General features: G+C 37.7%; 1 protein-coding gene across 3 annotated transcripts in view; it reads left to right on the top strand.

The window, feature by feature from the left end:
* The first annotated feature begins 404 nt into the window (after nt 1–404).
* The window catches only part of LOC124160562 (probable multidrug resistance-associated protein lethal(2)03659), a 40522-nt gene continuing 26441 nt past the window's right edge, over nt 405–14485 (top strand). For 2 of the 3 annotated variants that reach the window (XM_046536431.1, XM_046536430.1), the window contains exons 1-6: nt 405–508; nt 2487–2652; nt 10373–10483; nt 10879–11013; nt 12367–12571; nt 13374–13596. In XM_046536431.1, the coding sequence (XP_046392387.1) occupies nt 2579–2652; nt 10373–10483; nt 10879–11013; nt 12367–12571; nt 13374–13596 (748 nt within the window). In that variant the 5' untranslated portion in view covers nt 405–508; nt 2487–2578. Of the gene's footprint in view, nt 509–2486; nt 2653–10372; nt 10484–10878; nt 11014–12366; nt 12572–13373; nt 13597–14485 lie in introns of those variants that run through there. The other variant, XM_046536432.1, reaches the window with a different exon arrangement.

Genomic DNA, 14485 nt, shown 5'->3' with positions numbered 1-14485 from the left:
CGTATACAAGAAAATGCAATCTTATGGTATAAAAAGGTTACAGTTGTGGTTCTCCAACGGTAGGCAATGCGGGCGGCCCTGCAAGGGGGGGCGCGCACCCCCATATGTATCCGCCACTGGAATCGTATTTGTGAGCAAAGATATAATTGGATACGTTTGAGTTACTGTTTCAAGAAAACACTGTCATAAAAAAAGTAATTCGGGTATCATCCATATCCAATACTTAGTGTTGGACCCACGTGAACACTTCGTGAATGTCCGAAAAAAAAATGACGCCGCAAATTGCATGGATGTCTCTCGCTCTCACGCGATTGCAAGTTGCGTCACTAAACGCCGTTTGCTTATCAGGAAAAATCTGCTCCCATCCATTATCACCTGCTTGCACATTAAAAGAGACGAAATCACTCGTCACTCTTCGCCGATGGATTAGCAGCCAATATATACACGACTTTGGCCGCTGCCTAGTTCAGACACCACGTATCGCGTCGTAAGAAGCGTCCGTACGACGGTAAGTGATCGAATTTACCGTGACTTTCACTGCTTTCAGACTCACGAGTCCAAATTCTAATAATAATTTTTATCCAAGTATCATGTACCCAATATTTTATGGCCGTAATCAATAATATGGGCTCTACGAGATCATGATTGATCACCGTTTCCAACGTTTTCAAGTGAGCGAGATGGATGATGAGATGGTATTTCTTGTGATGCATTCGCTTATGTTACTGAGGAGCAACATAGTTTCTCAGTAATACACAAGCCGGTATGTGAACCAATGCTACCCAAGTGTCACTATTAACGTCGCGATAGTTACATTTTCTTAGCTTTCGAATAAAAGAAAGTAGTGGATACTATGGGGAATAAGAGGGGTTGTGACCCCATCCAAAACCCTGGAAGTTCCACGCCCTCGAAGCTTGAAAGACAGAGGTCGAATCCTTGAAAGTCATGTAACGCCACTATAAGCTGTTGCGATCTATGAGACGCCCTTCTTAAATCCTAATTAACGCCAAAGTACTACGTTGCCGCTGTGAATGAAAGATATAGGTTGTTCGTCAGGGGAGGATTATGGTGGAAATGGATTAAGGGGTGGTTAAAAAAATGAAATACGGCGATGCCTGCTGTTGAGGTGGCCTTCAAATGCAAGTTTTGATTTCATCAGCTCAGCGAATAATCTTTCAAGATAATTGACACTATCTTCAAGCCAAATCTCTATGCAGACGCATCGAGGGGTATACAATAACTACGTAAGACGTTTAGGGGGAAGGCGGTTAAGCCGATTCTCACCCAATATCACGTTGGAGAAAGAGGCGGTCCTAGCAAGCATCGCGTATTTTTTTCCGTAAGAAACATGTAAAATTGCGATCTTGAATACTAGTCTCAACTAATATCAAATTAAAATAATTATTTTTTAATTCAACGCAATGAATTATAGATTAACGAATCTACTTTGAAAATACGCATTTTGAACAATCTCACGTGGTCATTCTCAGATCATATATCCCCAATATTTTTGGAAGAAGTTGGAACTCCAAACCCCCCTCTCCAGCTCGATATAGCCCAGTTATGAGTGAATGATAATAAAGATAATTCAAATTCTGAATTAATCATCAGTTGAATCGTTAACTGGCCGATTTCAAACAGGCTGATATCAACTGGTAACAGAATAATATTAGCAGTTACTTATTTTGGATGTCTTACCCATTAATAATGGCTTTAAAATTTTCTGTATTAGTTTTTGCATCTTCTAAACAAACTCATGAACCATCTTTGACTAAGTTTGCAATTTTTTTGATCATTTTAACCTTATTTCCTCAACACATATTTTGAAGATGGCAACCTTTTGACGGACCACAACAACTCAATCCTCACAGGAAATTTCTTGAAATTTTTTCATAAAAGTATTCTATTTTTCCTACGTATTATCCCATTTAAATAGACGCACAAACTTTATATGCATGCAGCAGCAAAGCTAAATGAATCTTAGAGGGTGTCACAGCTGAATATCCACTTAATAATTATCTGTATGCTAGATGAGGATATATCTTGATGCTCATAAACCTCCCTTTATCAAGTTCGCCATTTTTTTTATAATTTTAACCTTATTTCTTTAAACACATATTTTGAAGATGGCAGCCTTTTGACGGAAGTTTAGAAAGAGATTGGAGGGAGGAGAGAGAAGGTCGAGCCAAATTTCACGATAGGGAGGAGGGTCCACAAATCGCCAAAATTACCTCACATAATTAATGGACTTACTGGTTTTCTGTGAATGCAAGCTTTAGAATTTTAGCAGTTATCCGGTGTTTGAAGATGCATTGGGTACGACAAGATGCTGAAACCCATGCAAATTTCCATAAATGGAACAACAAAAAAAATCAAAGTATCTTTAGATGTAAGGTCCATCTTCCGGAGAATGGTTGGTTAACAACAATTTTAAAACCATCACAAAGAACGATTGGAGAGCACTTAATTTGTAAATGCTTTCACAGGTGTTCTTGGAGCGGGAAGGACATGAATCGGTGACGTAAAAAGTTTGAGTACCAGGACTCTGACATTAAAGTGGTTGCCATAGACATTCGTGATGGACAAAGGAAGAACTTGGACCAATGCTCACCCACGGGCAAAAGCTAATCCCCTATCGGCCCTGACGTTCGCGTAAGTATGGATTCACCTACATGTATACGATACCCAGCGAGGCAACTCAAGGATGTGTACAAGGGGTGACTATTGCTCCCGAATAAGTACTCGTCGTCAGCAACATGTTGATGCTTCCATAAACTGAGTACGACGTTCAATTACATTCAAAACCGCATTTCATTTAAAGAAATACGTAGACAAGGCCGTAGCCAGAAAATATTTTCGGGGGGGATTTTATGGAATAGTAGACAAACATAAAATCATTTTTAAGAGATAAATAAAATAGCGTATACAGTTAAATATACACATTTATTATAAACCCTTAAACGAAAATACAAATATATTATTATAAAATTAACTTTAGCCTTCTAGCTTTCTTTGTAGTGAACAAATTAATTAACTCCTCGGTGTCGATGTCAATTCTGCGGTGGATTGACATCAAAGCCAAACCGCTTAGTCTTTCTTAGCCTGTAGAGTTTCTTAAATAAGTTTTGAGGCGTTTTAGAGGAGAGAAAGTCCTCTCAGGAGTACATGTGGAAATAGGGATCAATTCCCCTTGATCCCCTCCCCCCCTAGCTACGGCCTTGTTCGTAGATGATAGTTAAAGGAGTGTTGCGACGGAAAAACTAGCTCTTTCCTATTCATCCATTCTCTTGTAAGTTTAAAATAATAAAACGCGAAAGTTACCGCCCACTCTTCCTGAGTCGGTGACGTCAGTAGAACTCGATCAGGAAGAACATTCACTGAGGGAATGAATTGCTCACAAGAGGGTAAATAACAACGAAGGTCCATTTGCGTGGCCGAGAAGTGGCTGGGAAAAGCAGACACGCTGGGCGTAAGCTCATGACGTCATCGACTTTCAGCGAAAGAGTCAAGGCCGTAAATTTACTGTCTCAAATAGCCTTTTGAGTAGTCGATAACCGAGAAATGAAAAAAATATACGCTTTCTTATATTTACACTATACCGTAATCGAAAATAAAAAATAAACTGGACAACGTGACAATTGCATGTGAAATTACGTGGCTCTTACAATGCATGCACCATTTATTCCGTAACCAACGACAATACTATGGTCTACGTGAGGATGCAGCACAAAATGAAGGAACGCAAAACACGCTGCACACATATCGATGGCCAAGTTCTAACAACACGTATCTCAAAAATTGCAACTTTTCAGGAGAGCAAAAAAGACGATAATTTTTTTTACTTGTGCACAGAAATTAAAAACCAAAAATTCATAAAACTGAAAAAAAAGCATTCACTTACACACAAAGAGTTGTTTTTTTCTCGTATTTTTTTTTTTAATTTTATTACACTTTGTTTAAGATACCAGTCTCAAACCGGCCGACTTTGAGAGACGTGTTGTTAGAACTTAGCCATCGATATCGACCATTTAGTACAATTGGGAATATTATTCGGTAATCATAAGCTTAAAATTCACTATGAAATTACACTGTCTAACGAAAGACGTTTTTTACGTCGCGATTAGTGAGGTTGAGGTCTCCTACCGCTCTCGTGGATAAACAATTTTTGAACCTTTCTGTTCCCCAATCCACTTCCCTGATTTTGTATTTTTTTCATGCACATTGTAATTTGCTTGAATTATGGCAGACTGAAGCGACAGCTACGATCGGCGAACAAGGAAAACAACATTCAAGGAATATGGTTTTCCTATCTCACACCATTTAATCGATAAAAATCTCAAGTGACCTCAATTCAAAGATATGGGGAAAAATAACGGTAGATATAAGAAATCTCCTGACTTTCCCGGATTGAACTGGCTTGTTTTGAGAATTGAGCCGAAAAATGAAACGAATAAAGAGTGGAAAACTATAATTTATCATCGAACGCCACTACCCCAAGATCAATCGCATCGAAACAATGGAGAAGTACAAATTTGAAATAAACCACGTGGAAACATCTACACAGGGCAGGGGCGCCGACTTATAAAAAATAATGGGGGGGCCCATATCGTAGGTCTTGCCCGGGAAGAGGTTAAATTCAAAGTGTGTCGCAGCACCGAAACACTACCATGATTCACTCTACTTGATTCAGTTAACCTGCTTAACCTTATAATTATTTTTTTTCAACACACATTGTTGGATTTATTTTAAAAGGGAACTATCGTCTAACATGGGAAATAAAAATTACCAATATGTTTTTGTGATTTCACAAAGCATAATATAACTTAATTATTTTCTTGAATTATTGAGGAGGCTCCGCCCCCCCAAACGAATCTTTGAGGGGGCTCGGGCCCCCTTAGGCCCCATGGAGTCGGCGCCACTGACACAGGGGCACAGATAGGAAATAACGCTAGGGGGGGGTTTTAGGCGCAACTAATACTGGGGAACAGGGGGGTATAGAATACCCGCCAGGGTAAACAGGAGGTGCGGGGGCCGTCCCCCAGAAAAAAGTTGAGATAAATTTTTCAAAATGGTGAGTTTTACGACTTTCTGAAGAGATACTTTATTAATCCTTACACTATTCTATAAGTAGTATTAATCCAATGAAGTAAAATGGATTAAACGTAAAATTTCCTCTGAGATGTTGGGGAGAGGGTTTGCCCTTCAACCCCCCTCGCTGCGCCACTGCATCTACATACTATCCCGAACCCCTCTTCAAATGGTTTGTAGGGTAAAGTCTTACGACATAGCCATTATTACTCTTCGGGTTTGTTTTGGCCTCGACCGCGGCATCTTAGCATTGGGGGAATGGGTGCCCATTGAAGTCCATAAACCTATATAGCCTTACTCCACGGAAATGGGTTTGTTAATTCAAAACTAAGATTATCATTATTTTATTTTTTAACTTTTTTCCATCTTTAACACACTAAAATTTAAACTCTTATTGCCGTATGGGGCGCCCTCAAAAGAGGTGTAAAGCGACCAAAGTGTGTTTGTGTGTGCGACTATGTCCGTTTTGCGTTACTCCGTAAAAATTAGCCACACGCTGCACAGTGGGCTAGAATAGAAAAAAGCTGGCTAAAACCTCAAAATCGATTTTTTTGAGCTAGGAAGTTGAAACTTCGCGCACATTTTCTCAAATAAATTGTGCACACCTTCCCAGATTATTTATTTCCTGTGTTTTTACGTTAACAATATATGTGAGGTCAAAGTTGAACAAATTTAACGAAAAACGACGACTCTCGATTTTTTCTGAAAATTGCCGAATTTATCCTCGTGCAGTGGTTTCATGAATAGTTTTATCGACACAACTGTTATACCATCTTTATCGACACATGTTATACCATCTTAATCGACACTTCTTTTTCTTTCATTTGAAGGGTTTTTAAATATTTTGTTTTATCAATAACCATAGATATATAACAAAATGGCGGAGCCTGTTTTCAGCCCTTTTTTTGCATAAACGTAGAGAAAAAGTAGATATTATCATCGAATTTCGCTAAGTAACTTATAAGATGTCGTTTTTTGAAGCTTCTATATTGTGAATCTAAAGTAAAACCTTGCACCAACTTGCAACCCCGAAATTTAAATCGTTTTTTCGAGCGTGCGGTCGACTCGATGTTATTTACTTAAAACATTCATGTATTATTTACTGCCTTATTATTTTTTTATTGTAATACATTTTGTTATTTGATGGTGGCTCAGTTCTGGTACTATGACCTTGGAGACCACCTAAAGTTCCTTCCCTTTGTTATTTTTGTATTCAGATGTAAAAACAAAATGTACGAGTAAATAAATGATTAACACTATTAACAGCACCCACCATGAGAGTGAAAGTCTTTTTTTTCTTTTTAGTGCATTTTACTCTGTTCTCGGAAAAGCACGTTTTTAAATATTTTTTTATTTTATCTTTATTTCCTATCCCTTCCCATTGGAACTTTGGAACTTCTTAAATCCCTATTCGCCCTTCGTCGCGCGAAATCCCAGGGTTGGCAAGTGAAACGAAACGAAAGTCAAAACCAGTAAAATTTCAATTATTCCTTCGTTCCAGGGAGAGGACTGTAGAAGCCAAACGAAATGTATCTAATCCCGGGGAGCCAAACTCAGGGTTGAAACGAAATCGGAGTGAAAACTACTTCGGGTCGAAACTAAAATAAAACTCTGGAATGAAACGAATCGCAGATAATGTTTCCTGGCTACGCCTCTGACCCTGGGCCACCCACCAAGCATAAGCCTTCCGTCAATATAGAGGTATATCTCACAAAATCGGGAAAATAGAAAAAAAACATCATGTCCGATATGAGGAGACTCGAAGTGAAGCTGGGAGGTTTTTGGTTAACATGCAGTCGTTAGCATTGTCGTTAATAAATGGTTAACGCTGCTGATAAAAAACTTTCTATCCTTTGGTGTCGTTAATGTAGCTCTGAACGCAACCAGTGGCACGCCAAGCGGTGTCGTCGCAAACACGAGTTGCAACCAGGGATAGCAATAGAAACTAAACGGAAGCCAAAACCAGTGAAACATCAATAGTTTCGTTCCCAGGAGAAGAATGAAGAAACGAAATGGATTTAAACCTAACTCAGGGTCGAAACGAAATCGGATTCGAAATTCCTTCGGGTCGAAACTAAACTAAAACTCTGAAATGAAACGAAACGCAGATAATGTTTCGCACTGCAGGGACCATGCGCTTAACCTCCGAACAGTTTAGTTTCGACTCACTCACCGAGTACGGAGTATGGTTGAATGAAGTAGAGGTTCGGCATACCGCCATTAGATGCATGGGGCATTCATATTTTACCACTTACAGGAGTACGGCGAACACAAACTGGCCATTCGAATTTTAAACTCGATGTTTTAACCTCTCTATACTTACGTCAAGCGTAATGGGTCGAAACTATTCCTTCTCATATCCATGATAAAAAGAAGAACGCAATGGTAATTTCCACAATTTTAATGTCACAACTCAGCAACCGACCATGGTTTCAATACGTAAGTGTCATTTTCAAGGTTTTTCAATTTTTCCTTGAAAATGACACTTGCGTGTTTAAACCATTGTCGGTTGCTGAGTTGTGACATTAAAACTGTGGAAATTGCCATTGTATTCTTCTTTTTATCATGGATATCATTATGTGATTGTAGGTATACAATTGCTAAATACATCCTTTTTTGCTCTTTTCAAGACGGAAAAATAGTTTAGTACCTCTATGCTCTTTTTATCGATTAATCTTCAATCTCTTATCATTAAGTGCATGAATATGAAAAGAAAAAATGGCGTAAAAATACATATTTCGATAATATATTTGCTTTAAATATGACTCTTTACTTTTACCGATAGGCTCACGTCGGTAGACGCAGCTCATTTCTAGAGTGCATGAAAAATCTTTAATATTCTCTGTGAACCCAGTTGCACAAACGTGATAACATTGACATTAAAATTGTGGAAATTACCATTGTGTTCTTCTTTTTATCATGGATATAAAGAACTTTCACAAAACGGAGCCGGATACGATTTTATATATTCCTTCTTATCCCCCTCCACTCAACTTCTGGGATCGAAACTTTACTATGAGCAGCGGAGTTTCGATTAATTTAGTTCCGTTCCCGGGAGAAAAGTTTTGTTCCGGGTCGAAACTAAACTATTTGGTGATTTTAACTTCGTGCGGGATCGAAACGAAACCTAGGTCTCTTATTTTCGTTTCCCTCCTGATCGAAACGAAACATTTTCGTTTCGTTTCACAAGCCAACCCAGCGAAATACCTCTAGGAAGATTTAATTGACGCAACAGAGGATGATGGGGCCACAAATATGCAAGATAAGTATTTGGATTCTTATCAATCGAAAGTCATTAACTTTACGGCCTCACGTCATTTCGACGAAGCAGATCCCGTCGGCCACAAATGAGCGGAATAAGGAGTCAGTCTTTAACTTCAAAACTCGCAGGAAAATTATTCAATAAATTAGTCAATCGGGTTGCATATACCAATGGGATAATTATGGATGCCTGTTTAAGACTCCATGGAATTCTTCGCGTTGAAAATTCCTTTTCTCCACTCCCCGGCAAGAGACAAGGAAACTCAGTCATGATAAGTACTCTAGTCGAATCCTCAGCCTTTATCCGAAGATTCGCCATTCGACGCGATTGCGTGCTTGAGTCGGCAGTCGTGGCCGTCGACCGGAGGTTTGTATCGAAAACAGGAAAATTCACATTTTGAATTTTATGATGGGCTAGGAATATGAATACGAAGCCTTTTGGAATTTTTCCGATAAATACACCGAGTGGGTGATTTTTAAGGGATATTTATTGACTTTGAGTTGTTCCGTAGTCATCAAAGACATTTCCATCACTTTGTGTCTCGGGTTGCATAAACGCGTAGGATGTTTGCCTGGCCACAGGACGTGAAGTTTCGAAGATTTGTTTCTCCGTATTGCAGATTCAAGCGAAAAGAAAAAGCGTAATAAAAGAAGCGATATTTCCCCTATTAGAAGAATTAGCATACGCTTCGATAGCCCAAGCATTCTCGGGGTTGGAGGCCGTTGACCGGAAAGTCTGGCATTTATATTTTTTCAGAGTAAAGGAGGCGGAGAAGTTGAGGTTTTCGGAATTTCCACAGAATCAATTTTCAATCTCCCGCCTCTGAGTACAGGGCCGGCCCTAGCAGGTGCGGGGCTAGGGGCGAACCTTCAGTGCGGGGCCCTTCACTTAAAATATCACGACACAGTACTGTACTGACAAACGCAATTGCACAATAAAAATTACTGCATCATTATTCCTTTTTCATAATATTATTTTTTGTCTAGCACGGACTTAACAATACAGTAATAGTTGAAATTGCGTTTTCAAAACTATCGTGTATTTTAATTTTTTTTTTCACGAATGATGCGAATTTTCACGAATTTTTTTTTCACGACAGGGCCGGCCTTAGGGCGGGGCGACCGCCCCGGGCCCCCCAAAGCGCGGGGCCCGGGGCGGTCGCCCCGCCCTAAGGCCGGCCCTGTCTGAGCATAATTGCATCTCTTTAGCTCTTCAAAAAGTTGAAAAGGGAATTAAAAATCACCAATGAGTCAGTCTCACAAGAGGTTTTATGCGTTAAGGAGGCAACAACTAACATGAACATGGGAAAATGGATCATTCCACTGCCATTTAACTAGCAACTATTAATCATGAACATAATTGCTTGCCCATGCATGATTAACAATCTGAAGCTGCACACTCTATATTGCCCTCAAGGATTAGGTGGTGATTCCAGCCAGTGGCATAACTATGGGGAGGGATGAGGGGATAGATCCCCCCCCTCCAAAGCCTCAGAGAAATTCAAGACATATTGAAAAGAAATATTCAAACATATTGTCTACTTTTGACATATACTAACTCCATCTGCTTGAAGTAAAATTTTATTTCCAAAATTATGTAAAATGTATTTCCAGGCATGTCATTTTCAAAATTTTTCCCTGACAAAATTTTTAATAAGAGGGAGGGTGGCCACCCCAGGCCATCCCATAACCCCCAGAGCATATTACTATTTACTCACCTGATTCCAGCACATATAATGTAAGCAGTAAAGATTTCTCGGGTGCAGCACATGGTCAGGTCCTTTATGTCTCCTTCTACAGAAGGAAATATGAAGGACCTGATCCGGTGCAGAGCCCAAGAAATCTTTACTGCTATTGTTCGCCTGGAAAGATCCAAACATCAAATCACATGTAATGTAACTTAATTGAAAAAATACCAAAATAACTCATCATGAGCACACACTTATTTTACTTTCATATCAATACACTCAAGTGAAACATATAATACTAAAATAAAATTGAAAAATTATCTATTTCTTTTTAGTTGGATGGGAGGAGTGTTCTGGAAAGGTTATAAGAAAGTTTTTGAAATGGAAGACATGTATGAACCATTGGATGAACACAAATCACAGTCACTCGGAGATAAGCTGGAAAAGTAAGTGAATAATATGCTACTCAAATTAAACCACATGTTCCTTTTACTGTTATTGAAAGACAAATTATTCAGATATGTACTTATTTCAGCCAGTTTATACAACGTCAGTTGAATGCTAACAAGATGATGACCATTATTTTGACACATGGTCATAGAACTATGAAAATACATAGAAGAAAAGATATGTAGCTTATAATATTAATAAATGTAATAGAAGTGATAATCTACTTTCAGATTAATATTAAGGAAATGCTAAACCAGATATTAAGCATAAGCATTCTTTAGAATCACTGCAAGGATTACCACCAATAAATCTTTTAAAATATTTTAACGCCAAAAATGTATAATTCATGTTTACTATACCTACTCAGTAATTCTTATGAAATCTGATGCAGGAATTGGGATGAAGAAGTTCGTAAAAAAACAGCAAGAAACAAGATCCCCAGCTTTTTTAAAGTATTGTCAAAAACTTTCCAATGGGAATTCTGGATGTATGGAATAATTTTTGGAATACTGGACTCCCTAACAAGGTAAATTATGTATAAATTGTCCATTACTGGAGAAATATGTGTCATAGAGATGTAGTTAAATAGATTATCCCTGCATCTTAACCCTCAGACCTAAGATCAGTTTAATCCCTGTTGAAAATATTCAATTCCATTCAATTGAAAAGTGACAAATTTTAATTGAATATGTGGAAACTCAATTGAATATCCTCATGTTCAATTAAAATTTGTCACTTTTCAATTGAACGGAATTGAATATTTCCAATAGGGATCAGCTTATTGTTGCTATATCTCTAACCTTAGTCCTATGAATAATTTTTCCTCTTTGCTATCCTTCACTACTGTGACTCCCATTGCTGTATTTGTTACTATTCGTAGCTACTATAGCTCAAGGAAGATTTGGTTAAACAGAATTTTCAAGAGTTAATCCAATCAAGTAATCGATTGTGCCCCCATAATCCTAAAAACCAATAGAGTCGATGAGCTAGGACCATCTCAGCCACTCTTGTTCTGATATATCACAAGAAAATTTGTATTCTATCACATTTGATACTTTAAAAATATTCTTTTGTAAGGTCAAACCTATTTTCAATAGCATAACCTTCTTCATAAACTTTCAATTTTCATTTTTTTATCCTAAAGGTAAACATTACATATCCATCCCAGAATGAAAATAAATCCTGACGACATTTACCAATTATTTTTTAAATCTATTTTATACATCTCTGCTCTATCAACACCCCTCCTGAAACTCTTTAGCCTTTTTCCAGCGTTCAAAGATTTTAGAGACAAGGGCAGTCTATTTTCAACCTCAGATCACCCAGCGAAAATGCCATACAAGTGACATGCAGGTACTACGAGCTGGTGGTCTCTGTACCACACACTCAGCCATTCATGAGCACAAGTTCTCAATTTAAGGTGAGCTGCAGTCTCATTAACAAGGTCCTCTCAGACGATTCTCCTGCCAGGAGTAAATTGTGGCATGGATGGCTTGAACATTGAAATGCCTTGACCTTTATGCTGATAAAAGAGAAAATAAAAAAAATTAACTGTGGCCAGAGATGAAACGGAATCAATATGACACACACAAAACAAAGTAACAATCACAACGGAAGAACTAAAAATCACCAGGCTAACCAAGAAAATTCAGGTGATTCTTCGGCAATCATGACCCATTTGAAGTTGCAAAAAGAAACAGCCCTCATATTTCCGTCCACCGCATCAACAATTCCATGTTTAACGTTATTATCAGTTATGCCTCATACAATCAATTTTATCAATTCCATGTTTCTTTCAAAATATTTTTTTAAATCTTGTGATTGAATGGACTTCATGATATACTTAGAACCACATATGCACTATTGAAATAAATTGCAGAATTGGCCAACCAATATTTTTGGGACAACTCATAGGATATTTTGAAAGCAAAGAAAATGAAGACATAAAAACAGCCTACTTGAATTCAGTGGGGGTAATTGTGTGCTTCGCCTTGAGCAGTTTCATCAATCATCCATTTGTGATGGCAACTTTCCATCTTGGAATGAAAATCAGGATTGCCTGCTGCTCTCTTATGTATCGCAAGGTATGGGGACACATAATTATTTATCTCTTCTAATAATGATACAATAACAGGAGACTTGAAAAATCAAGGAAGCAAGAGCTTTAATTTGAAGTTGATGTCATTTAGAAGAAAATAGGCTTCACTTACAGTTTTCACTTACACATGAAGCATAAATATTTTGGCTTCATTAAAAGATGTAAATGAGAATGTTACAAAATATTCAACTGAATAATATAAATGTTTTTTTGTGAATAGAAAAGAAAAGTTTGTTCTCTAATGCTAATAATAAAGTTTTCACTTACAAATTACATTTGAATTCTATGATTTCAACTTTATGCTACCTCTTAGTGCGCGTAATTTTGTTGAATTGTCTGGTGACCTCACATAGGTTTTGAACCTGAATCTTCCATGAATCTTTCTTCGTGAGTCTAAATTCAACATTTTCACTTTGTCAGTGGATATTCAATTTCTATTTTGATCATCCACTTGGTTGCACTACGCTCAATTAATCATTATATTATTATCATTGAAAGTTTCTATGGCACCAGATATTTCAATAGGATTTTCATTTCATATCTCACAGCATAGTCTGTTTGTTTCACTGCTCTGCTCACGAACTTTGCAGCCGTAAAAAGAGTTGCACTTTTTACAATATGTGATGTAAGAATTACGATTACATAAAAAACCTGGATCAATTCTTTGATGATAGAAAATGGTTAATTAAGAATTAAAGCACTATTCATTTGAGTACATGATTAAAAAAGCAAACACATTCTAAGAATATTATGAATACGCTGAAAAAATTTTACTTTCATGTTCTTAGGCCCTACGGTTAAGCCAGTCTTCATTGGGAGAAGCCACAGTGGGCCAGATAGTGAATATGATGTCCAATGATGTTAACAACTTTGATTACCTGATGGGATTTGCTCATGACATTTGGATTGGTCCCCTTCAGACAGCAATAGTGGCATATCTAATTTGGAATGATATGGGTGCCCTGGTGCTGATAGGATTGTTGGCTCTTATACTAATCATTCCCTTCCAGAGTGAGTAGAATACAATCCAAATGAAATCATAGTAAAATTAAGACAAAAAAATTGTACTTCATCCTGATCAGGGCCGGATTCACCCAAAGTTACGCTTTAGATTTACGATTACGTTATGATTTTCACCTCTCCATTGAGAACCCCTCCTCACTTGAGCCCCCCCTCCCCGATTTTTATGAATAAGCATAGCCACTCGCATGAGGTAAGGTTTGGAAAAAAAAAATAAACAGATACATATATGGCTGACAGCATAAGTATATGCTTGAATTTTTATGCACGGAAAACATAGACAATTCAATTAAAGAAAAACAGCCTGGAGTAAAACTACATGAAACAGTTTAACTTTTATGCCTTATGCCTTCTATCCTTAATTCATACAACAAAAAAGAAGAGTACCTTCAAAAAAAGAAACATTACTTACTACTGTAACTATGAATGAACACCCACCCTTGAAGGTGCCCCTTGGGCTGCAATGCCCCTATAGGGCCGTGCCTATCTTGCCTTACGGTAAATCTGGCCCTGATCCTGACGCATATATTGAGACAGATGGGCTCAATACACATGTCAGTCAACTACTGATTAATCTGATTAATGGCATTAACACTTACTTATTCATGGGTAAAGCCCATTAAATGTACATACTTTGGTGTCCCTCGAGACATCTGTCCATTCTCTAGTTTTCTTTCTAAGCATTTTATGATCATCAAGTTCTCTCTGTCTTCTCCCGCATTCTCCATCCATAATTCCTTGATCTACCTCTTTTTCCCCATCAATCCACATTTCCATGTAGTTTTGTAGGGAAAGACGTTCAAAAAAATTAATACAAATTAAAACCTGTCATGTAAAAGAGTCTATAAAGCAGACAAAGTATGTAAAACTATATAATTTT

The sequence above is a fragment of the Ischnura elegans genome, chromosome 6 (assembly GCF_921293095.1).
Source record: "Ischnura elegans chromosome 6, ioIscEleg1.1, whole genome shotgun sequence".
Lineage (NCBI taxonomy): Eukaryota > Metazoa > Arthropoda > Insecta > Odonata > Coenagrionidae > Ischnura > Ischnura elegans.
This window is presented reverse-complemented; position numbering and strand designations above follow the sequence as displayed.